The sequence below is a fragment of the Vitis riparia genome, chromosome 5 (assembly GCF_004353265.1).
Source record: "Vitis riparia cultivar Riparia Gloire de Montpellier isolate 1030 chromosome 5, EGFV_Vit.rip_1.0, whole genome shotgun sequence".
NCBI lineage: Eukaryota > Viridiplantae > Streptophyta > Magnoliopsida > Vitales > Vitaceae > Vitis > Vitis riparia.
The window spans coordinates 333208-359116 of record NC_048435.1 but is presented as its reverse complement, the minus strand read 5'-3'; the positions used below and the strand labels follow the sequence as shown (position 1 = coordinate 359116).

Below are 25909 nucleotides of genomic sequence, written 5' to 3'. Positions count from 1 at the left end.
AAGAAAAAGAAAAAGTGACATTCAGTTCATTTGTAACTGAATGATTCCTGCCACTCCCACTTGATCGGCATCTATCCAATCTTTCACAAAAAAAAAGTCGGGATTCAGCCCCGATTAGTGAATCTGATTCTTTGTTAAACCTTCCTTTTTCTCAGTCCCAAATTTAGTAATGGGTGACTCTTTAGGATTAAGCAATTGACTGATTCCTTCCAAATTGCAATATTCTTCTGATCTTAATTGTTTGGTTATTGGAAATGCCACATGCTATATGTAACAAGCCAAAAGAAAGAAAATCCACATCCAAACATACCCCATTTTAAGGTTTGTAATTCAATCAATCGTCCTTATATTACGGATTAAAGATAGATATGACTTCCAAATCTAGAAACAATTCCTTTGGTTCTTCATACATTATCTTTTGTTTCTTCACCAATAGTATTTAAAGCCCACTAGATAAATATTTTAAACAGCTTTTTTTTGTTTTCTCCTTAGGCTCTATTTGGATCAATTTCCAATAAATTATTATTATTATTATTTTTAAACTAGTAAGAGCTTCTTTGTTTGTTTGCCTAATCCTCTTCAAAGGGCATATGGTTTTAAAAATATATATATAAATATGAAAGTAAAAAAATGTTGTTTTTAATAAGAGCTTTATTTTGATTTATTTGATCTTCTACTCTACTAATATTGCTCTTTAAAAATTATAATATTGGTTTTAATTTCAATTTTCAATTTTTAGCTAAATAGAAAACCATCCCAATGAGACCTTACTCACTCTTAATATTGAAGTCGAGATTATTTTATGTTGTATCTCCACTCTCCCTCACATCTATAGTTATTAATATATATGTATTTTTAATAATTTTTCTTGTTTTTCAAATAAATTTGTTTTTGGGATAAAAAAATGTCAATGTATGTTTTTTTTATTATAATGAATATATGCAAAATTGAATTTGAGAGAAAATAGAGTTAGCAACTTTTTCTTATTTATCAATTTTTTTATAATTTCAAAAAAAATGGTTAAAGTTAAGTAAGAAATATTTAGAGCCCATTTGAAAATTGTTTTTGAAAACAATCTTCTATTCTTGAAAAAAAAAAAAATTAAAAGACAAAAAAACACATTTGATAATTAAAAAATATTTTTTATTTTCAATTTTAAAAAAAACATATTTTATTTATTTTATATTGTTTTCACTTATTTTTTAAGGATTATTTTAAGAAATACTTACACAAATTTATAAAATAAAAATAAAACACTAAATATAAAAATTATTTTTAAAACATATTTAAAAATATTAAAAATAGGTTAAAAACATTTTAGGTTTTTAAACAGACTTCTTTTTACAAAAATTCAAAAATTGTTCTCATAAACCATTTTTCAAAATTGGTTTCGAAAGCAGTTACCAAACATACCCTTAAACTCTTACAATTTCAATACTAACATCATATAATTATTGAAATTATAGGATTAAAAAATTCCAAACTCTAGTTAGCAAATATATTTCTATTTTAATTATCTAATTATTAGTTAACATAAAAATAAATAAAAAATAAAAAACAAACATATTTACTCTTTTCTAAATCTTCTTCTCCCTAAAACCAATAACAATTATGCAAACTTTGTTTTTCTTTTATGATTAATTTACATTAATTTATTAATCAATCAAAAAATCTATGGTACACATTCGGTACCACACTAGACTCTCAATCAAACCATTTAAGCTTATAACAAATTCTTTCACAAGAAGTGATGTGGTATTTTGTTTTAAAGGTTTGGCTTATAAGATTGATTTCATTTTTTTAAAACCATTTCGAAAAAAATTAGTAAAAGTTCATTATAAGAAAATAACATAGAGAATATGTTGTAAAAAAAATTGGAGTCCAAGGGAAAAATATAATTTTGTTTCGATGTATAGATTTAACAAATTTCTCACGATTGTTCGTTCACTTGAAATGAACAATATAAAGAATAATGTTTACCTTTGATGATATCGTAATATTATGGCGATTTGTAAAACAAATAATAGTAATTATTTTTTCAAATCATTCAAAAATATTTGCTATTTACGAAGTAAGTTGGAAATATATATAATTGAAATTAGTAATCCAACAAATTGAAGAATCATACAAGTTATTTATACAATGATAATGTTTCACACATATCACATAATAAAGGAAAATAAATTAAGGGCGATAAGACTAGCATATATGGCTCAATTTTTTTTACACAATTAGTTCCATAATAGCGGTAAAATTAATGTTAAGCAAATAATTAGATTGAGTGATAATTTAACAAACCCATTAACAAAAGCATTATTTACCACAACATTCAAAAAGTATATAATATTCAAATGTGTTGACTCAAAAATCTTCATGTCGAGTTATTAAAGAAGCTATATTCATGTTAATATGAGAGGGAACTAGTTGATAAATATATCACTACAATGTATTCTTTTTCCATTCATCTAAGTTTTGTCTCAATTGGGTTTTATTGACAATAATTTTAATGGAATAGTTAGAGTAATATAAAAAATATTGTACTTTTTTTCCCTCATTATAGTTTTCCACATGATTTTTTTTTCTAGTAAGGTTTTATTAAAAATTGTTTGGAAATTATTTTGAAAGGGTCATAAGAGCCTTCTAATACTTGGAAGTACTTTTTTTTAGGTGATTAACAATTTTTTTTTAAAAAAAATTTAAAAATAGTTGAAGTAAATGTGTGACATGTAATTAGGTTATTCTAAAAAATCATTTTTATTATATAATATATGATTAAAAGTACCATTAAAGTGCTTTTAGTTTTCCATGTGAAGCACTATTTAATAAAATTTTGATTAATGTATAAAAATCTAAATAATAAAAAATATGAGGCGTATACAATATTTTTTCAGTATTTATAAAAAAAAACTATTATTAATTAGACACTATTATATATATATTTATATTTTTATATATTGATTTCATTTGTTTGTTGAACAGGATTACACACGTAAAACGGTTTAGATCTTTTGCCTTATAAGTACTACTTTGGTAGATTAGTATTTTTCTTTTGATAATAATCTTATTTCTTGGTTTTGAGTTTATATTTTTTTTTTTTCATTTTATTTGTTCATGTTTACGCTCTTTTTGTTATACTTGTATTCATTGATGCAAATGTGACTTCGAGATTGGATGTCACGACAAAGTTACCATAAAATTTTCCTACAATTCATGAACATATATTTAAAGCACTTTCAAACTCTAATGATACCTAGCTTTATTATTTGTAAATGAAAATTGGGATTTTTTATACTATCATATCAAAAAATGATTGTGATAAATCTCATTTTTTATATCTTTATAATAATTTTAGTTTTTATATCTAGATTTCATTTCTTTATCTTTGATGTCATTTGTCCGTACACATATTCATATTTTATATCTACGTTCATTGTTGCAAATTTAACTCCAAGTTTAAGTATGATAGAAGAGTTAATATAAAACCTTCCCTCGTGGGCTTATATTAAAAACACTTGGAAACTGAAATGGTAACTTATTTTATCATTTTTATATGAAAATTTTGGGTTTTATATGATACTACCATGTCCAAGTGATAATGGTAGTATAGTTCGATTTTTATAAATGCAACTCCTTGGAACCAATCCTCAAGTGATACGACTTACGAGTATGCCGAGCTTAGAAGGAGAGATCTCGTGGCAAAGCGTTATAAAAACTCTCGAAAGACGCGCGAAAGCGAGTGCACAACGTGAAACTGAAAATCACAGGGCTCAAAGACTCAGTGCCTTGGAAATCAATTAACGGCTGCACCCACGGTTTCGATTTCAGAGGGCGAGGCGAAGGCGGTTTATCATCAACCTTTAACCAGTGGCTGCCAGGTGCCAAGGTGCAGCGTTGCAGTTGAGAATGCAGTGGCCGTTTCGCTTTCTCTCGCGTCACCCCTCTATGTCCGTTTCTGATGAACTCAGCTTTTTCTTTGCTTTATATGTCACCACCGCTCCACCCTCAATCTCCTCATTCTCTATCTCTCTCCATTTCTTTGCCTTTCTGTTTTTGGTCTTTCTCCATCTGTTTGAAGATCGACCATGCCTCACAGATACGATGGTCAGAGCATGAGAGAGAGGTTTCAGGAAACCCTCTCTGCTCACCGGAACGAGCTTGTTTCTCTCTTCACTGGGTTTGTTCCTCTCTCACTGTGGTCACAGTAATGGAGATTCATGCATTCACATTGTCAATTTTTACTTGTGATCTTTGATTCTGGTTTTTGATTCTTACATGCAATGTTTTTTTTTTTCTTTTTTTTTTTTTTAATTCAGGTTAAGGTTCTTTAGATTGTACGTAAGATAGAGGATTTGTTTTCAGTTTAGTTGTTATGGTCTTGATTCTTAACATGCATTCCTTTCTTGTTACTTCCGTTTTTTCCCCCTTTTTTTTGTGTTGAAAAAACATATTGAATTTATCTAGATCAAAAGGGGAAGGAAAGCCAAATGCTGAAGGATTAACTTAAGTTGTATCCAATTTTCAGCATTTTTCTTTCCTTTCCACATGCAAAGACCAGAAAAGGGAAGCTAAAGGCTCACAGTGGTGGATTTCTGAAGCTATTTTCATTTCCTTTCCCATGGAGAAAGGGTAAAGGGAAAAAGAAATGTTGAATATTTCTTAAAATTGAATTCCTAAACCTCTAAGTTAGTATTTTTCTACGATTTTTCCTTGGGAAAAGGGGGAGATGGAAATCAAGATACTAAAACTAACTTTAAGTTGGATTCATGAAGCTAATTTTACCATTGTTCTTTCTTTTTCCTCTGAAAAGTGGTGGTCGTGGTTGTGCTAGGAGAGGAAAACAAAATGCTGAAATTACTCGAATGTCGTTTCCTCAAACTATTGTCAGCAATTTTCTTTTCTTCACTATGTCCTTTTCATGATCAAAACGGAGTCCATATTTTCCTGAATAATTTCAATTTATTGCATGCCAAATAAAGCTTGAATTCTAGATTGGTCTCTCTGCCTCTTACCCATGTACTGTAGTTTGAGACAATGGTATTACGAAGTCTTGTTCTGATTAAATTGATCTGGGTTTTGAGATTTGGTTGTTGTTTTATTTTTTATTTTTGGGTCATCTTGGTAGGTATGTTGCTCAGGGGAAAGGAATACTGCAACCACATCACTTGATAGATGAGCTGGACAAGGTTGTTGGAAAAGATGAAGGAATGCAGAAGCTCAGGGATAGCCCTTTCAGCAAAGTCCTAAAATCTGCACAGGTTAACCTGCTGAGCAATTAAATTGATGGGGTGTTTAAATGTCTCTGTGATTCAATTAGTCCACTGTGTTCAACACAATAGTTTAAAATTTTGATTTGAGATTAGTTCATCAATTTTCTTAACCCTTGCTTAAAATAAGGGGCATTTGGGGAGTTCAGTTTTAAGAATTTTATGGGAATACATAGCATTGCATTTTGCAGTTGAGTTATACCTCATTTCTACTTTATTTCTGTGAATATTTATCCATCCAAATTACACTGCTAAGTCATATGCTTGAGTGTTATAAACTTGCTGCCTGATTTTCATTTCTGTTGGATGTTAAAACACCAACTAAATCAACAAAGAAATTATTTTTTGTTTTTCCTTTTTTTTTGGTTTCTTTCTTTTCTCTTTTTCCTCCCTCCTAATTTTTAGGTTGTGCTGATGTTAGGAAGCTATAGTTCTGCCTCCATTTGTGGCCATAGCGATTCGCCCAAGACCTGGTGTTTGGGAATATATTCGGGTTAACGTCTATGAACTCAATGTGGATCAATTAAGTGTTTCAGAATATCTTCAATTCAAAGAAGAGCTTGTGGATGGACAGTAAGGATTCTCTTTGATCTCGGTTTCTAAGTTTGTAAAATTTCTATGAATGTCTTAGTATCCTCGTTTGACAGTGTCATGTTTGGCATATAAGCTGGTTCCTGTTTTATTTTTCACTTTTTTTTTAATCTTTTGTCCCTAAGATTTAATCCGAAATTTGATTTTGAAATCTGAGTCAGGATCAAAGGAAATTATGTGCTTGAGCTTGATTTTGAGCCATTTAATGCAACATTTCCGCGACCAACCCGGTCCTCATCCATTGGGAATGGAGTTCAGTTCCTCAATCGTCACCTGTCTTCAATTATGTTCCGCAACAAAGAAAGTTTGGAGCCTTTGCTTGATTTTCTTCGAGCACACAAACATGATGGGCATGTAAGTTTGTTTAATTCATGTCCTCTTGAATTCTCTTCGTAATGATTAATTTAATTGATTTATTTTATTACGTATATATTTTTGCCTATAGTGGATGAATTATTTTAAGTCTTTTCATTCAAATCTTCCATTCACCACGTTGGTATTTTTCTAGGGAGGAATCATCTTCCATTTGCCTTTCTTTTAATTTGAGCTTAAATAATTACCAGACTCAGGTAGTTGCAGTTTGATCCATGCTTGCAGCCACATATGAAACTAAATCAAAAGTTGAAAAGTTCTTGTAACTTCCATTGATGGACATTCATGCTGAAGATTTTAATTTTAAATATATCGTGTAGGTGATGATGCTGAATGATCGCATACAGAACATATCCAGACTTCAGTCTGCTTTGGCAAGGGCAGAGGAATATCTTTCTAAGCTCCCACCACTTGCACCATATTCTGATTTTGAATTTGAGTATATGCTCTAACTTTAACGTCCAACACTGTTGATTTCTTAGCAAATATTTTCGTACTACTAGATAATTGACTACTCTATGATTCTAAATGTAGACTACAGGGAATGGGCTTTGAGAAAGGTTGGGGTGACACAGCACAACGTGTCTCAGAGATGGTGCATCTTCTCTTGGAAATCCTTCAGGCTCCTGATCCCTCTACCTTGGAGACATTTCTTGGGAGGATTCCTATGGTGTTTAATGTTGTCATTGTGTCTCCTCATGGATACTTTGGCCAAGCAAATGTGCTAGGTTTGCCTGACACAGGTGGACAGGTAGTTCAATTTTTTTTTTTTTGTTTAATTACTTTGCAGTGCAGTGTTTTTTACCATATTTGATAGTAGAAAATGCAAAAGTCCATCCATTCTTAATTATTTTGCATTCCAAGATGTTCCTCCCGGCTTACGGATATAGACATGTTTCTCAATTACCATTTACCACTAACAATTTATACTGTCGGTTATTGGTGCACAGATTGTTTATATACTGGATCAAGTGCGTGCCTTGGAAAATGAGATGCTTCTTAGGATACAAAAGCAAGGACTGGATGTCATTCCTAAAATTCTCATAGTAAGTGTGCTTAATCCCTTTTTTTTTTTTTTTTTTTTCTTAACTCCAAGTCCAGATGATATTCAATTTCTTTGTTATCCTCTTTTCATCTTTTTGTCTTTTCCTCATCTGGGGGCAAAAAGATTTCCATCTAGATTTTACATCTTATAGTTCCAAAATGGTCTCATTTTAGGTTACCCGACTTATACCTGATGCAAAGGGGACCACATGCAATCAGAGACTTGAAAGAATCAGTGGTACAGAACATACACATATTCTTCGAGTGCCTTTTAGAACAGAAAACGGTATTCTGAGGAAATGGATCTCAAGGTTTGATGTATGGCCATATCTGGAGACCTTTGCAGAGGTAAATGCTGGTTAATAATTGAGTTCTATTTCTATTATTACTTTTTTTTTTCTTTTCTTATTTTCCCTCAATGCTTCTAAAATTTAATGATGTTTTGAATGAATATAGTGTACCTGATAGGTTTCTTATTGCTATTCTTGCTTCTGGATTATTTATTTGGAATCTTCATGAAATTATTCTTTTTTTTTCTCTATCTAACAAGTGAATTCTGCAGGAAGAACTTTTGGAGATTTTGGGGTTGTTCATGACTTATATAAAACCAAATATTTTGCCACATTCTTTTTTTTTTTCTTCTTCAAAATTTTGCATGTTGATCTAAAAAGAAAAGGAACAAGGGTATAACATGTGGAAAAGCAAACTTGTCTCTCTCTTTTTATTTTTTTTGATAGGTAAATTTTTGCCCTCATTGGGATGTGAACCAAAAACCTCCCACAAACCCTCCGCATCCCTTTACCACTTGAGCCAGGCATCCCTTTACCACTTGAGCCAGGCCTCACGGGCCGGAAAAGCAAACTAGTCTCTGTTGTCCTCAATATAACAGAAGTTTCGTGGTTATAAATAAGGGATGATGGTTGTGGTTGCAGCAGCTGCTGGCCTTTTCAATATAATGCACAAGTTTGTCTAAGGGTGACCTGTTGTTCATCGTGATACTTGATAATGCTTAAGAAACTACCTCACATTTAATAATGTGAAATTTGAAAATAATACTCAAGGAGGAGGCACTGCTACAAAGCGGTATTATTGTGGACATGACTTTTAGGCTTGACATGCTTCTGGTTCAAGGTCCAAGTTGATTTTCCGTGCTGAATATAGTGTATTGATCTATGTATTGAGCCTCAGATAAGGCAAGGAGGGTTATGGTTGCTTCACTTGCTTCTGAAAGAACCCTATATGCCTAGTGAACCTTTCTGATGAAATTATCATGGGTTTTCCTTCTTTGTTTTGTTTGTTTGTAACAATCACATTTACAAAGTTCAACACTTTATCTGCTTTTGCCCATTGCATGTTCAGGTAATATTACCTCTTTTTTTTTTTCATTGTATAGGATGCATCAAATGAAATTGCTGCCGAGCTACAGGGAGTTCCAGATCTGATCATTGGCAACTATAGTGATGGGAATCTTGTTGCATCTTTATTATCTTATAAGATGGGAATTACGCAGGTTTTCTATGATCATTTTGTTGTTTGCTTTTTTTTATATGAGAGCATATCATTTTCTTTCCTTTTTTTTTTTTTTTTTTTTTTTGATGTTTGATTGCATTTTATGTCCAGTGCAATATTGCTCATGCTTTGGAGAAAACAAAATATCCAGAGTCTGATATATACTGGAGAAAATTTGAGGATAAGTACCATTTCTCAAGCCAATTTACTGCTGATCTAATTGCAATGAACAATGCAGATTTTATAATCACCAGTACATACCAAGAGATTGCCGGCAGGTTAGATCTTTAATAGTATTTTCTCAAGAACTGTAATATTCTTTTCACAGCATTGCAACCATAACTTGTGGACAGCACCCCATCTTTCATTACCAACGTTGACACATAATGCATGTATCACTTCTCTCTTCATGAGTTCCGTGCATAATGTGTTTATGCATTTTCATGGTTAGGGAGGTTAGGTAAAACCTGAGCTTGAGACATGTTTGCCATATGCCAAATGGCTCAGTTGCAGCCTCAAAAGCCCTGTTTTTAACTTACAGCTTGATGCAAACTGATTGTTTTCTTTTTAACATAATCTAGTATGAATTTTTTTTTTATTATTATTATTTATATGGTTGGATGCATTATTGATTGTTGGCTTCCAATATTTTGCTGATAACACTAGTACCTTAACATGCTTTCTCTTTGTTTCAGCAAGAATCATGTTGGACAGTATGAGAGCCACACAGCCTTCACTCTTCCAGGGCTGTACCGAGTTGTTCATGGCATTGATGTTTTTGATCCCAAGTTTAATATCGTATCTCCAGGAGCAGACATGTCCATATACTTCTCATACTCAGAAAAGGAAAGGAGACTAACTGCTCTACATGATTCTATTGAAAGCCTCTTATATGATTCAGAGCAGAATGATGACCACATGTGAGTATCTTAGCAATGGATTTTAAGAGAGTGAACTGTGGATTGAACTTCACAAACAAAATTCTATTTTCCACATGCATTGTCAAAAGTGATTTCTGCTTTTTAGTCCAATAACTTGTCTATGTTAATGCAGTGGTATGTTGAGTGACCGATCAAAGCCTATTATCTTTTCCATGGCAAGACTTGATAGAGTGAAAAACATAACGGGGCTTGTCGAGTGCTTTGGAAAGAGCAGCAAACTAAGGGAACTCGTAAATCTTGTTGTGGTTGCTGGTTACATTGATGTGACGAAATCAAGGGATAGAGAAGAAACAAAAGAGATTGAAAAGATGCATGACCTTATAAAGAAATACAACTTGCATGGTCAGTTTCGATGGATACCAGCACAAATGAACCGTGCTCGTAATGGTGAGCTCTATCGCTACATCGCAGACACAAAAGGTGCTTTTGTGCAGGTATGTGGTGTGGTAACTAGGGTGGAATGCTTTTCTTCATTATTACAATTCTCAATATGTGAACTTTTTGACCTCTTGCAGCCTGCCTTTTATGAAGCTTTTGGGCTTACAGTTGTGGAAGCAATGACTTGTGGGCTTCCTACATTTGCTACTTGTCATGGTGGCCCTGCTGAGATTATCGAGGATGGTCTCTCAGGATTCCATATCGATCCATATCATCCTGATCAGGTTGCATTGCGTTTAGCTGACTTCTTTGAACGATGCCAGAAGGATCCTAGCTACTGGGACGAGATCTCTAATGGAGGGCTTAAACGAATCTATGAAAGGTATGGATAATTAACTTTGCCTGGTGAGCCTGCATGACAACAATCTTCTTCTACTTATCTTTCACTATTTCAAAAATTCAATTCCATAGGTACACATGGAAAATATATACTGAGAGACTACTGACACTGGCTGGGGTCTACGGGTTCTGGAAGCATGTGTCAAAGCTTGAGAGGCGAGAGACTCGGAGATATCTGGAAATGTTTTACATTCTCAAGCTCAAGGATCTGGTGAGTATCCCTCTGTTTCCCCACAGTCCTCTTATACCAAATGAACTCAGAATTCCCTTTAACTTCTTCAATCAGGTTTTGGTGGCATGAGAACAAAAATGGTTATAGTGCATGAATATTGATCAGAGTAGTTTGAAAAAAAGAAACTTAAAAACATACTTTTAGATATAACAGACATTTAAAATATTTCATCCGTTTCACCTTGGCGCCTAGAGCCCACACCTAGTTGATGATAATATCTTTAATTTGGAGTATGGGTGACTTGAATCTGGTTTGACATGAAACTAATCTGTTTGGCAAATGTTTTAGATGATCTGGGGTCTCGTTAATAAATGCTATTTTCTTCATTGGTTGTGTTTCAGGCGACTTCCATTCCACTAGCTGTTGATGAACACTGAGGTTTAGGCAAAGGAGCTGTGTCTGCTTGGCCCCAGTTTCTTTTTCCCTTTTGTTCTATCTTTGGCTTCCTGTTTGTTGTTAGTATGTATTTGTATGAAAGACATGGTAACCTATGAGTAACAAGTTCTCTTCTCAGTTAAACATAGCCGTGGCCCGCAAGAAGAAAAATTCTGCCTCAAATTCTATTTGTTATTTATGATTTTTTTATTTCTTTATATATATATATATATTCTTTTATTTAAAAAATTCGGATGAAAACAATTTTCACTTATTATTTAAAAATAATTATTTATTTTACTTCATATAACTAAACAAATTTTTATTATTTAGCAAATAAAAAATATTATTGTTAATTTATTGATTTTTTCCATTCTTATTTTCATTATTACCTATGTCATTAACACATCCACATACAGAAACTAAAATTACCAACTTCATTGGGAGAGAAGTTTTCATTCTCATCTCCCGTTCCAAAAACTTGCCCTAAAGGAGAATGTAGGAATGCAATGAGAATGGTGACGGAATATAATGTTAACCAAAAGGGTTTGAAAATTATTTTTGTGTAGTGTATATTGTATAAGACGCTAAACCTTTCATTTAGAAATCAACTCTCCTTACTAAACTAATCTTCAAGTCATATCAAATCCAAAGTCAACAATCTTACACAAGACCCACATCAAATCTCAAATCAACACAATCTCAAGTTGGGCCCATATCAAATCTGAAGTCATCATAATCATGACCATGTTTTCTAGGAATAAAATCATACTCATGATCATATTTCCCGGAGAATGACATGTTCAAAATATACTAAGGGCAGGAAAATTTTGTAACATTTTTTTTTATTTAATTTTAAAAGTGTGATTGCCTATGGCAATTTGTTCTAAAAAAAAAATATTTTGCTTCCTGAATAAATGCTCAATCTTTTTTTTTTTTTTTTCCACAAATTCATTGTATCCCTTGTGCTTGTTAAGGTTGAAGGTGCCATTCCAAGACCTTGAAGAAAGGATTCGAAAAGAGGGAACCACGCCAACTCCAGCGTTATTTTAAAATAAATTGTTTGTCTGTATCCGCAAATTGTCCTCTATTGGCGATAATGATTAAATGATAAAGTTGTTATTATGTTAACCTTCTTACATAATCTAATCTAATCCCTTGGTAGATAGGAGTGCTATGTCTGGTACACGTCATATCCATTGCCAACGAAAACCAGCGAGTACGCATCTTTTTTTCCTACACGCGAATGCGGCTTATCTTCCGAGCTTATTTATGATTTTATCCCAAGTCAAGCTTCTTGGTTTTTCCAAACAGCGGGAAGCTAACTTAACTCTGGTTTTGATCGGTTGGGAGAGGTTTCTCAGAGATCTATTTTCCATTTCACATGGCGAGCTGTACATCTGATCTACTCGGCCAAGTCCATCCGGCGCACGCTTTTGACTTCGAGGCTTTGTTTCGCTATTCCTGCGCCAACGTCGATGGCTTCCCTGTCTCTTCCTCTATCTTCACAATCTCGCAGGTCTCCTCTCTCACTCTCTATCTATTCGGATAGAGAAGATTTTGTTTTTGTCTTGTTCTGATTTTGATTTAGTTGCGTACGATTGTGAATCAGTTCGGGCACGGTCAGTCGAATCCTACATTTCTCATGGAAGTCGGTGAGGGAGGTTCCCTGAAGCGATATGTGGTGAGAAAGAAGCCGCCGGGGAAGTTGTTGCAATCTGCTCATGCCGTGGAGAGAGAATTTCAGGTGGATTCTGTATACCATGTTTGGTTGCTCAGAAAATGTAGGTAGCAGGGGAATTAAAAATGTTGAAGTCTAGGTTTGTTATTGTTTCGGACTAAGCTATTTGTCTTTTTCGAGTTGGGATTTAAAGTTTTCCTGAACCAAGCTAGATAGATGGAAGATTCAAGATGATTTTTTTTCCCCACCTTTCTTGGAAACCAAACGAATGGATAGTGGAATATAAAATGGGATAAGTTTGGTAAATTTTTTATGTGACAGGTTCTTCGGGCATTAGGTCTTCATACGCAGGTTCCAGTTCCTAAGGTTTTCTGCTTGTGTACTGATACAAGTGTGATTGGTACTGCATTTTACATCATGGAATACTTGGAAGGACGCATATTCTTAGATCCCAAGCTACCGGTATTGCTTTTTCTATGGCCTTTATCTTCTAAATTGAATTTGGGAATTTTTTTTATGTCTCATAACAATTTTATTGCAGTTTGATATGGTATTTAATTTGCAAAAAAAAAAAAAAATCCCTTTAGTTGCGGTTTAACAAAAAATGTAGCCGTTCAGTAGATTATACCATATCCAAACAACTAATCTCAACCAGATGTCAGAATATGTCCTTCTAGCATCCTAGCTATCTTGTTAGTTCTCATAAACTTGAACTTTTGGTTCACCATGTATAGGGCACTTTGGATTGATGGATTGAATTGCTTTGTGGTTTACTTAGGGTATAACGCCTAACAGGAGGGCTGCTATATATCGGGCAATTGCCAAAGCTTTAGCTGCTTTGCATTCTGCTGATGTGGATTCCATCGGTCTAGAAAAGTATGGGCATCGTGACAGCTACTGCAAGCGACAGGTGCACAAAAGTTTCCATTCATTTTGACTATTAGGCCTATACATATATTTGTTTTTTCATACAAGACTAATTCATCTGGAGGCATAGGCTTCCCACCTTTTTGTTTCTTAATTCTTTACACTTGTTATTGTCTTGCAAGTCTATATGAACTCTAATGAAGTTAAATACTGGTCATACTTGTAAATGCAAAAATTATCTAATGAATAACATCATGCTTGTTCAGATAGAGAGGTGGGCCAAACAATATATTGCTTCAACTGGTGAGGGTAAGCCTGTGGGAAATCCCAAGATGTTTGAGCTGATTGACTGGTTGCGGCAACATATTCCTCTTGAAGATTCTAGGGCAGTAACAACAGGCCTAGTTCATGGAGACTTTCGCATTGACAATCTTGTATTTCATCCCATTGAGGTCTGGTACTTTAAAAGTCTGAAGTTACTCTAGTGGCATGCATTCAGCTATCTTTGGATTTTCTGCATGCCTTATTTGAATTTAGTTATTGTGTGTATTTGGCTATCAAGAGTTGTGTACCCTTAATCTAATAGTTATGACTGGAAAAGAATACATAGTATTATTTTATTTATGCCTCCTTACCAATTCTGTAAAATGTAAGGGAATATTTGAAACTTAGGAGGGGATGGGATGGAGCCTATTCAAGACCCCTACTCTGTCCCTGTAAGAGCTAAAATGATCTGAGGTGCACATCTAATCGTATACTTCAATGTTGTAGGATCGAGTGGTTGGTGTTCTTGACTGGGAGTTGTCTACGCTTGGAAATCAAATGTGTGATGTTGCAAACATCTGCTTGGTAAGTAGGCATCCCTTGCACTGCAGTTTCTTACATGGGTAGGCTATTTTAAAAACTTGTTTTTTGTAAATTGTGGAGCATGTAGCATTTCATTCTCTTTGACATCTTTATTGTTTGATTCACCTTTTGTTGGGTATTGCTTCTAGTTAGTATTGAAACTTAGTGCTGGACTAGTGAATTTACAAGTTGATTTGGCTTTTCCCTTTTCTGGCAGCCTTACATTAAGGATCTCAGACCTGATAGACTGGATGAAGGTTTTGAAGTTACTGGCATTCCAGAAGGGATTCCTTCACAGTCAGAATATCTGGCAGAATACTGCTCTGCTGCTGTAAGACCTATATCAATTGTTCTGACTGGATAATGGTTTTCTATGTACATTCCTGAAATATACATCCTCTTATGAGGAAACTGAAGGACTTATAGAAATTTCTCAGTGGCTCTTTAAATACAAAAATTGAAATAAAATAAAGTACGTAGCAGCAAAAGGAGTTATACATACATTTGTTAATACAGAAAACTGGACCCATTATTCAATGTTTTGGTGGAGGAGACTTCCAATTTCAAGTGTAGATCCAGCTGAGTTATCCATCACTGGTTAAAAACAGTAACATTAGGAGGCAAGATACAAAAGATCTTAGCTAGGCTTCATTTGGATCTGGGAAAGAATGACAAAAAGGAAGGGAAAATGAGAAAAACAGTTTGATGAAAGAATCCTTTTGAGTAATTTTTAATATTTCTGCTCTTTTCTCTTGTTCCTTCTGAGATTCAAATGAGACCATAGAGGGATGGTTACTACTAACTAATGCTGCTGAGGGTTTATCTTTGACATACCTCCTAGAAGGACAAATTGAATGGTGGCTTCTATTTCTCAAATTACTGAGGGTTGAGGTATTTCATTCATAGCATATTTATGGTCTGGTCCATTAAATGGTTAACCTAGATACTTTCATCCGCTGTTATCTGCTCAACCTTTAAAGGGCTTAATTTTATTGGAATCTTTGCGTTGTAGGGAAAACCATGGCCTGGCACTGCATGGAAGTTCTATATTGCCTTTAACATGTTCCGTGGGGCATCAATCTTAGCAGGAGTATACAGTAGATGGATTATGGTATCTTCTGAAAAGAGAAAACCTGATAATCTGTTGGAAGCTTTATATGGAACTTGTTTTGAAAGGTCAAAAACATAGATATAATATTTATTTTATCATAAACAATGCAGGGTAATGCTTCCGGAGGTGAGCGGGCCAAACATACAGGCAGAGTAGCTAATTCTCTCATAGACTCTGCATGGGTGGTTATTGAACAAAAGTCTTTGCTTCCTGAGCATCCTCCATCTGGTAGCTATACTGTCCATCAATTTCAGTTTTGTTTCAGAATATCAATAAACATGTCTCTCAGATTTAGAAGGGCAACAAACTTTCCAGAAGCAGTAATTCATTATCATAGTTGCGTAATGCATCATTATCCTAAAGCAAAGCATAAGTAGCCAGAGTGTAGGGTTAGAGCATCTGAGTGGCATTTTTTAATTAATAAATCCATTAGAAGGCGCTAAAAGAGTTGCAACCCGGGTACATGTGCTGTATATAGGGAAACATCGATAATGAGCACAATGGGAGAAACAGAGCCCAGCCTACACAATTCAAGTCTTCAGGAGAGCTAGAAATTCCTCATCCTATCTAAACTGTATTCAGATTGTACAACAACTACAGAGAAATATGTTGAATCTTCAGTATGGCTAGCTTTAAAAGGTTTTCCTACACTTTTCCTTCCATATTGTCTATAATGAACATATGAAAGAGTGCAGGAGTGGCTATTCAAAAATATCACAGGGAAAGCATCTTTACACTGTTCCATCATAAGGGACACATTTGAGGATTGTACTGGGTTCAGACACGACCTTTAGAATCTTAAGTTTAAAAACGAGCAAAAAAAAAAAAAAAGTTGGTGATGATCTCTCTCAAATTGAGAATCTCAGAACTATAGACGTATTTGCTCAACCTGCACAATGTGCTGATGGGAGGAGAATTCACTACCCTCTAAAGATAGATTGGGTTACTAAGGGTAGAGTTATTCTGTTGGAATTTAATCCAGCTAAATCACCCTACAAGAATCTGAAAGTAGAGCCTATATTCGATGTTGTTAATGGTGATTCTTATATGAGATTATTTTTGCATTTAATGCTTTTGAGCCATTTAATATGTGATGTTCCTCTCAGTTGCTTTTCTGCTTGCTATGGTTGTTATTGATGGGGGCAGTGCATTGATGTGTTATATGGCTTACATCTTTTTGTTTCTGAACAGTTTGGAGTGCTTGCTCTCTTCTTGTTCAGTGTGTTTCTTTAAAACATTTACTGATCCTTTTAACATTGAAACATGTCAATGAGCTTCCTTGTCAGTTTCATGGTAAAATTCATACTTAAACTTTGTGTGAAAAGGCAAACAGGAATACAAGATAAATTTATTCCATCAGTTTTTGGTTCTATATGCTTGGCCCATTGATATCTTATGCATTTTCTAGTTTATCTATTTAGATTCCAAGACATTGTTATCATAGGTTCTGGAAGTATTATGTCAGTCTGAAAAGATCCAGGCTTTTTTGCCGTTATTTTGCAACAAACTGTTCTTGATTTGTGGAATCATGAGGGCCAAGTCTGTAAATTCTTGTGTTTGCTTTGTCTAAACTTCTCATGTATATGAATCATTAAATTCTCCAGTTTACAGTCAAATTCCATATTTTTAGGATGGATAGAGGAAGGAAGAGGCCATCTATATTTCTATAAGAACCTTTCAGTTTTTTACATGTACTACAGCCAGCATTTTGAAAATGCTATGCCATGTTTTGTTTGCTCTTCATTTATGTCATTTGCCTAAAACAAATGCTCAAAATGACGTTTCCTTGTCTCACTGCTCAGGTCCAAAGGCACAGGATTGGGGAGAGACTGAAGATCAAAGCCTTTCAAACAGCAGAGGAAAATTTGTTCCTAGAAAAAAGGTCCTTGAACTTAGAAGCAGATTGATTAAGTTTATGGAAGATCACATATACCCTATGGAAAATGAATTCAGCAAACTTGCTAATTCTACCCTACGTTGGACAGTACACCCAGAAGAGGAGAAATTAAAGGAGCTAGCAAAGAAAGAAGGCTTGTGGAACTTATGGGTACCTGTATGTATCTTAGTTCTGCCTCAGTCCCTAGTCATGTTTTCCAAATTCCTGATCTTTATGTTTCTCTATATTATGTAGCCTGAAATGCCTAGTCTCGCTTTTCTGAAGTCAGTCATTGTGTTTGTCGAAGATAGTATTCTTGTGAATGAACACATTTGAATTATGTTTATGTGCAGGCAGATAGCGCTGCTAGGGCAAGAAATCTAATTTCTGATGGGAGAATTCTCTCTGATGATGCATCCAATCTATTGGGTGCAGGCCTCTCAAACCTTGAATATGGGTACCTTTGTGAGATCATGGGTCGTTCTGTTTGGGCTCCACAGGTGTTCAATTGTGGAGCTCCTGACACTGGAAATATGGAGGTAAAAATATAAACTTTCAGATTCGTAGGATCTAGAAATAATAAAGTGGTTTCGTTTCTGATTAAAAAAAAAAAGAAAAAAAAGAAATAATAAAGTGGTTGAATACTACATTGCATTTCCCTTCATCAGAATGTGTAATTGCTCTGAGATTCTCTCCCTTCTGGAAAGTGAAGAAAATGATGGTTGTCACTTAATCATTCTTCAACAGACAACTTACCTTATTCTTATATCGAGATACATCCAGATATTGGAGTTTAGGAATCATTAAGGGTGTAACAGTTTTAGATTTTTTGAAAAATATCTGAGATGTCTTTATTCATTCTTTGCTAGATCTGTTTATTTCCCTTCATTTTTAAATTTTAGGTATTATTGCGCTACGGAAATAAAGAACAGCTCCATGAGTGGCTTATTCCCTTACTTGAGGGCAAGATCCGGTCGGGATTTTCAATGACAGAACCGCAAGTTGCATCCTCTGATGCCACCAATATTGAATGCTCTATTAGAAGGTAGTTCATGCAGCATCTTTCAAGTCTATTTTTATAGGCAACCCTAGTGTGCAGGATGCATGCAAGGACATAAAACCTAGTTCGATGGCATGCTGGCATTGCCCTGCGTAAATTTTATCATTCTCATCATGCCATCATCCAGCACAAGACCCAGTTTGATTGCAAAAAGTGTAACAACATCCAGAATGATGCTTGCTTTGTTGAAACAAAGAAAGGATGGCATTTTAAGCATATTCTATTTTAAATATGACCCATTATGGGATGTCAGCTGCTATGATTTTATGAAGTTTTAGGTCTTCAGCATGTAGAGTGTGTATTAAAATGACAATGATCTGAAATTTTCTTTTAAGGTTATTGGATGGATCTCTGTGTAAGGGCTAGAAGATGATCTTTATTGGGACAAACAATTTATAAACAATCCAAACTTAAAGGAAGGTGAAATACTTCTCCCCTCTTCCAGAGTAGTTTAGTTAGTAAGATGTATGGGGAATGTCCTTTTTTCTTTTAGCTTTCTTTCTTTTTTCATTTGGACTTAGAGAATATGGTTGAACCAAGTATTGAAGGATGGCCACTTGGCATTAGTGTTGAGGTTTAGCATTGTGCTCATTGATGTTATGTCCTTATTCCTGTAAAATGAAGAAGTTTGTATTTTTATTTCTGATGTGCTAAACTCTTGTGTGCCAAGGGCACATGCTTTTCTCTTTCTACTTCTTTCTTTTCTTCTTTACTTCTTTCCTTATACACAGGATGCATACAAAAGTCCCCAAAAGGCATAACCGAAAACAAGAGGGACTTCAAAAAACTACTCCCTCCCTTGATGAGAATCTAGCCAATCAACGAAGTCAATTGAGGCATTGGACCTTCATCTATATACAACTTACCCTATACAACAGATTACAAATAAAAGTGCTTTTTAGTAAAAAATCAGAATGCTCCTTGTTTTCAAATGATATTCTATTTGTTTCCTTCTTTACTTCTTTCTTTCCTTCACTTTCTTTTTATGCTTCTCACTTTCCATTTTTCTTGATAGAAAGAGTTCAATTATAAAAATGTTTGGCATATTGAAATCTGATGTTGATTCTACATGTTAAATCAATAGGTGCCATTTTATTAGTGGGTTTTTTTCTGCAAGAAAAGAACCGAGCACCCTTCCTTTACTCTCCACTAGTTTCCATTTTTATTCATGGCCGTCATAGATGTGTTGCATTTGTGTGGTCCTGTATCCTTCAATAGGCTGAGCTCCTGCTTTTAACATTTGTCATGTTGGTTTATAAAGATACAGCCCCAGTGTGTCTCTTACATGTCTAGGCATGTCGGAACCCCATCTGTGTACAAGGCCAGTCTGGTACTGCCTTTTAAAGTTCTGTTAACTGTAACAATTGTTTGTGATTCTCAAAGATCCAATCTTTTGATTGAAGCTTCTAGTTAATATATTTATGATGCCTCTGCATTCCTTGTGCAGACAGGGGGATTCATATATTATTAATGGGAAGAAGTGGTGGACAAGTGGAGCCATGGATCCTAGGTGCAAACTTCTTATAGTCATGGTTAGTGGTTCTTGTATTGAATGACAGTGGTGGGTGATTCTATTTGTTATTCATGTGGGTTAATGAAGGTGATATTAATAACATGCAGGGAAAAACAGACTTCACTGGCCCTATACATAAGCAGCAATCTATGATCTTAGTGGATATTCAAACTCCAGGTATACACATAAAGAGACCACTGACAGTATTTGGCTTTGATGATGCACCTCATGGCCATGCAGAAATATCATTTGAGAATGTACGTGTGCCAGCGACAAATATTCTGCTAGGAGAAGGGCGTGGATTTGAGATAGCCCAGGTAAAGTTATTCAATGCCTTCCTGAGGAACCTAATGGGTAATGCGTCTACTGTACTAAATTGCTCTTAATCTTTTCAGATATCTTCTTATTCATCAAAAAAAATCTTTTCAGATATCGTCTAAAAATATTTGATCCTGTTCTGAGGCATCTGAGGCTGTTGTTTCATTTTATCAACTGATTTGATAATTTCATCCAGCTTTAAAACGTTACTGCTACTTCATAGGTGATATTTGGATCATATGGGCTTGGGTCAAAGACCTAATAATAAGAGTGATAACGGATAGGAATTTTTTCCAGGAAAAACTGGGACGATTCTGTTTGGCAACTTAAAAAACGTTAGATCAACTGATCATTGGTTAGGTTGTGTTAAAGGTTCTCTGGTTCACGTTGTGGTTGGTCTCTCCCTTGCAGGCTAGAATATGATATCTTATACATGGTATATCTTATACATGGTACTGTCCTTACATTGTTGCAGGGTAGACTGGGCCCGGGAAGGTTGCACCACTGTATGAGACTGATTGGTGCCGCTGAGCGTGGCATGCAGTTGATGGTTCAAAGAGCTCTCAAAAGAAGAGTTTTTGGAAAACTGATTGCTGAGCAAGGCTCATTCCTTTCAGATGTTGCCAAGGTAATTTTGAATTGATTCTCTGTACCTTATCCAGTGTCTAACTAATACAGTTAGTTTCTCTGCCCACCAACTGGTTTTAAGTTTTAAGCTTTGACCAACGTTCATGGTGCCCTTGTCCAGCATTCAGTTCGATCCCAGGACTCTGTCATCTAACTCTTCGGAGGGTTGATGTCCAATTGCAAGCTAGTCATAAAATAATTCCAGACTTTGATGAATCAAATATTAATGGTAAAACTAATCAAATGGACTGAATGAAAACATAAAACTATCCATGGTAACCAACTAGAAAATAGAATTGGCCCTTAAGCTTAAAATTTCTTTTCTTCACCTCCATTTGGACATTTAAGTCTGTGTTTTGAATTGATGGATAGTCTGTCATTATATCGATTGCCTTGTGCAGTGTCGTGTAGAACTGGAGCAAACCAGATTGTTGGTTCTTGAGGCGGCAGACCAGCTTGATCGGCTTGGAAACAAGAAGGCCCGTGGAACCATCGCCATGGCTAAGGTAGTAGCTCCGTACAGTTGGAAGTAAAAAATCAAATCCTTTCATGAATTCTCTTTTAATTTTTGTGTTTTTTTTTTGGGTGGTTGCTGGAACAGGTAGCAGCTCCAAACATGGCACTGAAGGTGCTTGACATGGCGATGCAAGTGCATGGCGCAGCAGGCGTATCATCTGACACAGTTTTGGCACATCTCTGGGCGACAGCAAGAACATTGCGTATTGCAGATGGCCCAGACGAAGTCCACTTGGGCACCATAGCCAAGTTAGAACTACAGAGAGCTAAGCTTTGAATGTCTGGGTCACTTCACATTCCAATACTCTTCTAACGGGAAATAAAGAGTGGTGAAGATGATTGTAGTGATATGGAATGAGAAATGGCACCATGATTAATTAATCACTGTGACAGCAGAATAAGTGCCAAACAGTTATTTTTCCAGGCTTAGCGGCTATTATGTTTGAAAAGCATAAAATAAATTAAGTGAAATAGCAATAACATAGTGACTAAAGATAGATTCAGAATATCATATAGAATATTGGAATCAAAAGCTAGGCAGAGTTTGGTTCCATTGTTCCTATTTTCATTCTAAAATTGATATAAGTGCATTAATAATGTGAAAAATGAAATTGATTTCTTATTTTTAATTTTTATTCTACTGTTCAGACATGACCTATCAGAACAAAAACAAAAGCATCCGCCGCAGCATAACTTTTCCCTTTGCTCAACTTGGTTTGTTAAAAATCAGTTTGAATTAGGCAGGATTTGGAATTGGTTGATCATTTTCATCCTTAATTTAGTTTCAGACTTTTAAGTCTGTTTGGGAGTTATTTGAATGAAGATATTTTTACTTTTTAATACTTAAAAAGTGTTTTGTTGTAACATGTTTTTTGATATTTTGGTAAAATTTTGAAAATCACTTTTACATGTTGGAAACAATCATTTAAACTGAATATAATTCTTTGCAGGTGATTATTTTAAAGATATATATAATATATTATCAAAACATATATATTTTTTCAGTTAATAAGAACATAAATACGTTTGGTGATGATTTTAAAAAATATTTTTAATATCAATAATGCTTGAAAGATAATAAATTTCAAGTATTTTTGTCAAACATACTCCATAGCGCTTTGCTAGAATTACTCTCAAAATTTAATAGTAATTATTTTTCCTAATTTACTTATAATTAGGAGCTAAAATATGTTAAAGTAACCCGGATTCACAAGATTAATAGTAAATATAAAAATATGTGTAGATAGATAGCTATGAAATTGAATTAGACATTGCCTGACTGCCATAAAAATATGTGTAGATAAATAGCTATGAAATTGAATTAGACACTGCCTGACTGCCATACTGGACAGAGGCCATGCTTAAAGGAAACACATTCACCAGTGGTTTGCGCAAATTAAGAGGTTCACCATTCACCTAATTTTAGAGATAAAACACGCCCACCGCTCTCCTTTTTTTGGCATTCACTTTCCTACCTCTCATTACCTCAACGGAAGTAACTGTTTTTCAAACCATCTCTTTTTCCTTCTGCATTTCCTACGTATATATATACACGTTGCTTTCATAAACCTACCCATTCAGAGTTCAATTGGGGCACTACAAAAATCCGAAAAGAAAAGAAAAGAAAAGAAAGTCTCTGCTCAAACAAAAGTAGGGTGCCCCAATTATTATCTCCAGGAAGGAGGAAAAACAAAACACAAAAAAAAAAAAAAAAAAAAAACAAGAAAGATGGGATACAACAATGCCGCAGACGCAGATTCACGAGGAAAGAAAAAAGTTGCCCTTATGGGGTTTTCTTCTATACTCTTGGTGGCAATGGTGGTGGGAACTGTTGTTACTGTGAATCACCGCAATGGGTCGTCCTCTTCAGCTACTGATGATGCTCAGGCAGGAGGCGGCATATCCACGTCCGTGAAAGCCATTCAGGCCATTTGCCAGCCCACTGATTACAAAGAAGCTTGTGTAAACAGCCTGACTTCAGCGAAGGCCAACACATCTGACCCCAAGGAACTGGTGAGGACAGCGTTCCAGGTGGCCATAAACCAGATTAGCTCCGCGCTTCAGAACTCTACTACATTGAGGGACTTGGAGAAGGATCCAAGAACCAAAGGGGCTCTTGAGAATTGCCATGAGCTCATGGACTACGCCATTGATGATCTCAGGAATTCCTTCAACAAGTTGGGGGTCTTTGATATCAGCAAGATCGATGATTATGTGGAGGATCTCAAAATCTGGCTGAGTGGGGCCCTCACCTACCAAGAAACCTGCCTGGATGGCTTCGAGAACACAACCGGCGATGCTGGAGAGAAGATGAAGGCTCTTCTCAAGAGCGCAGGAGAGCTCACCAGCAATGGCCTTGCTATGATTGATGAGATCTCCTCGGTGCTCACCAATTTGCAAATTCCGGGGATTAGCCGCAGGCTCCTCTCTGACGAATCAGGCAAAGGAGAGTATCGTTCAGACGAGGGAGGTCTCTATCCTTCATGGGCAAGCGTTGGGCAACGTAAACTCTTTCAGGCTACACCAGACACCATTAAACCCAATGTGACAGTGGCTCAAGATGGTTCCGGAAAATATAAGACCATCAATGAAGCCCTGGTTGAAATTCCCAAGAATGGCAACACCACATTTGTGCTGTATGTCAAAGAGGGTGTGTATAAGGAGCAGGTGAACTTCACAAAGAGCATGACCAACGTTATGCTAATTGGTGACGGCCCTACCAAAACTACGATCTCTGGAAGCTTGAATTTCATAGATGGCATCGGCACATTCAGGACAGCAACAGTTGGTAAGCAACCCCCATTTCTAAAATCTTCTTAATGTTTGTTCCGATAGCCCTAACATGGAGACAGACAGAATGTGGGTAATGGGTCTAAGGCTTTTGTTTCAATGATGCAGCTGCGGTTGGGAGTAATTTCATGGCCAAGGACATAGGATTTGAGAACAATGCAGGAGCTTCCAAGCACCAAGCTGTGGCACTGCGGGTGGGATCCGACATGGCCATCTTTTACAACTGCCGGATGGACGGATACCAAGACACCCTCTACGTACACGCCCACCGTCAATTCTACCGGGACTGCACCATCACGGGGACCATCGACTTCATTTTTGGAGACTCGGCGGTGGTCTTCCAGAACTGCTTGATGCTGGTGAGGAAGCCGCTAGACAACCAGCAATGCATCGTGACAGCTCAGGGAAGAAATGAGAGGCGTGAGCCCACTGGAATTGTCCTCCAGAACTGCACCATCTCCGCTGCTGATGACTACATTCCTTTCAAAACCAAGTTCAAATCTTACCTCGGGAGGCCCTGGAAGGCCTTCTCAAGAACCATAATCATGCAGTCACAGATCGATGATTTGATCAGCCCAGAGGGGTGGCTGCCATGGATGGGTGACTTTGGACTCAACACTTGCTTCTACGCAGAGTATGGAAACAGGGGTCCTGCCTCCGCCACCACTAGCAGGGTTACATGGCGAGGCATCAAGCAGATTACTGATCAACATGTCAACGATTTCACCGTCGGAAGGTTCATTTCCGGCCATCTGTGGCTTGGGGCCTCTGGGGTGCCCTACACTTCTGACATGATGGCTGTGTAGATGATGATGATGATGATTGTTGAAGAAGGATCTCCTTTGTATCAGTCACCGACTGTATTTTTGTTTCTTTTTGTATTGTCCCTCATGCCTTTGTTTCCATGGCATGAAATTTTTGTTAATAAAATTAAGCACAAGGAGGTTGCAAGTGTAAACATTGCATGCAATTCTCAAATCCAATAGAGTCCTCACTGATTTGTTTGGTCTCTCATTCTCTTACTTTCCTCGGTGGGGGGTGGGGGTGTTAAGTACTTAGGATTGCGTTTTCAAAATTTTCCATTCGAAATATTCATAATTTATTTTTGAATCATGGATACTACTTCTTCCTATTCCAATATATCACAACAGTATTTTCTTATTCCACCTTACTTGTAATTTATTTTTTCTTTGGAAATTAAAATCTATATACCCGTTGAATTTTTAATTTCAATTTTTCAAAGTTTGTCTTAATAGTTAAAAGAGGGTGCAAAAACCAAGGTAAAAAAAAGAAAGTGATCAAAACAATTACACAATGTTTACATGTGTGACACTGCCTAATTTACAGATTTTTTTATTATTATTATTTAACATTATAATTGATCTTTTTCTAAAGGAATAATTATCCTAAAGAGACACTTTTTGTCTCGTACCCATTAGTTGATAACTTAATTATAATAATAGTTTTAAAAAACACTTCTAAAATTAAAAAAAAAATTATTTTGAAGAAAAATCCAATCTTGGACAAAATTTAGAAAAATATTTTTAAAGAAAATACTTCCATTAAAAGTAATTTGAATTGATATAAATTAAAAACAAA

At 35.4% G+C, this 25909-nt stretch overlaps 3 protein-coding genes across 3 annotated transcripts; all 3 read left to right on the top strand.

Moving 5' to 3' along the window:
- Nucleotides 1–4018: 4018 nt before the first annotated feature.
- LOC117914836 (sucrose synthase 2-like) lies at nucleotides 4019–11288 on the top strand. The gene is made up of 15 exons (XM_034830332.1): nucleotides 4019–4174; nucleotides 5123–5255; nucleotides 5686–5837; nucleotides 6017–6209; nucleotides 6548–6666; nucleotides 6762–6978; nucleotides 7178–7273; nucleotides 7446–7619; nucleotides 8665–8781; nucleotides 8892–9058; nucleotides 9476–9700; nucleotides 9834–10155; nucleotides 10237–10481; nucleotides 10571–10709; nucleotides 11072–11288. The coding sequence occupies exons 1-15, from the start codon at nucleotides 4083–4085 to the stop codon at nucleotides 11105–11107; spliced, it is 2427 nt and encodes an 808-aa protein (XP_034686223.1). The 5' UTR covers nucleotides 4019–4082; the 3' UTR covers nucleotides 11108–11288.
- A 1108-nt stretch (nucleotides 11289–12396) lies between these two features.
- LOC117914553 (probable acyl-CoA dehydrogenase IBR3) lies at nucleotides 12397–22031 on the top strand. The gene is made up of 17 exons (XM_034829905.1): nucleotides 12397–12624; nucleotides 12718–12852; nucleotides 13108–13248; nucleotides 13565–13696; nucleotides 13920–14105; nucleotides 14425–14502; nucleotides 14717–14830; nucleotides 15512–15610; nucleotides 15721–15838; nucleotides 17413–17663; nucleotides 17840–18025; nucleotides 18389–18531; nucleotides 19994–20078; nucleotides 20167–20376; nucleotides 20853–21005; nucleotides 21406–21510; nucleotides 21606–22031. The coding sequence occupies exons 1-17, from the start codon at nucleotides 12490–12492 to the stop codon at nucleotides 21795–21797; spliced, it is 2463 nt and encodes an 820-aa protein (XP_034685796.1). The 5' UTR covers nucleotides 12397–12489; the 3' UTR covers nucleotides 21798–22031.
- A 1065-nt stretch (nucleotides 22032–23096) lies between these two features.
- On the top strand, nucleotides 23097–25268 carry LOC117914235 (putative pectinesterase/pectinesterase inhibitor 28). The gene is made up of 2 exons (XM_034829477.1): nucleotides 23097–24308; nucleotides 24419–25268. Exons 1-2 carry the CDS (start codon nucleotides 23249–23251, stop codon nucleotides 25114–25116), a joined length of 1758 nt encoding a protein of 585 aa, XP_034685368.1. The 5' UTR covers nucleotides 23097–23248; the 3' UTR covers nucleotides 25117–25268.
- The last annotated feature ends 641 nt before the right edge of the window (nucleotides 25269–25909 follow it).

What these genes read in the sequence shown, in the direction of transcription:
- LOC117914235 (XM_034829477.1), top strand. Translation starts at nt 23,249, where the DNA reads ATGGGATACAACAATGCCGCAGACGCAGATTCACGAGGAAAGAAAAAA. An exon ending in ATTCAGGACAGCAACAGTTG is followed by an intron (nt 24,309 to 24,418) that starts GTAAGCAACCCC and finishes TCAATGATGCAG; the next exon opens with CTGCGGTTGGGAGTAATTTC.
- LOC117914836 (XM_034830332.1), top strand. Translation starts at nt 4,083, where the DNA reads ATGCCTCACAGATACGATGGTCAGAGCATGAGAGAGAGGTTTCAGGAA. An exon ending in TGCCTGACACAGGTGGACAG is followed by an intron (nt 6,979 to 7,177) that starts GTAGTTCAATTT and finishes ATTGGTGCACAG; the next exon opens with ATTGTTTATATACTGGATCA. An exon ending in ATCTGGAGACCTTTGCAGAG is followed by an intron (nt 7,620 to 8,664) that starts GTAAATGCTGGT and finishes TTCATTGTATAG; the next exon opens with GATGCATCAAATGAAATTGC.
- LOC117914553 (XM_034829905.1), top strand. Translation starts at nt 12,490, where the DNA reads ATGGCGAGCTGTACATCTGATCTACTCGGCCAAGTCCATCCGGCGCAC. An exon ending in TCTTAGATCCCAAGCTACCG is followed by an intron (nt 13,249 to 13,564) that starts GTATTGCTTTTT and finishes TGGTTTACTTAG; the next exon opens with GGTATAACGCCTAACAGGAG. An exon ending in TATACAGTAGATGGATTATG is followed by an intron (nt 15,611 to 15,720) that starts GTATCTTCTGAA and finishes TAAACAATGCAG; the next exon opens with GGTAATGCTTCCGGAGGTGA.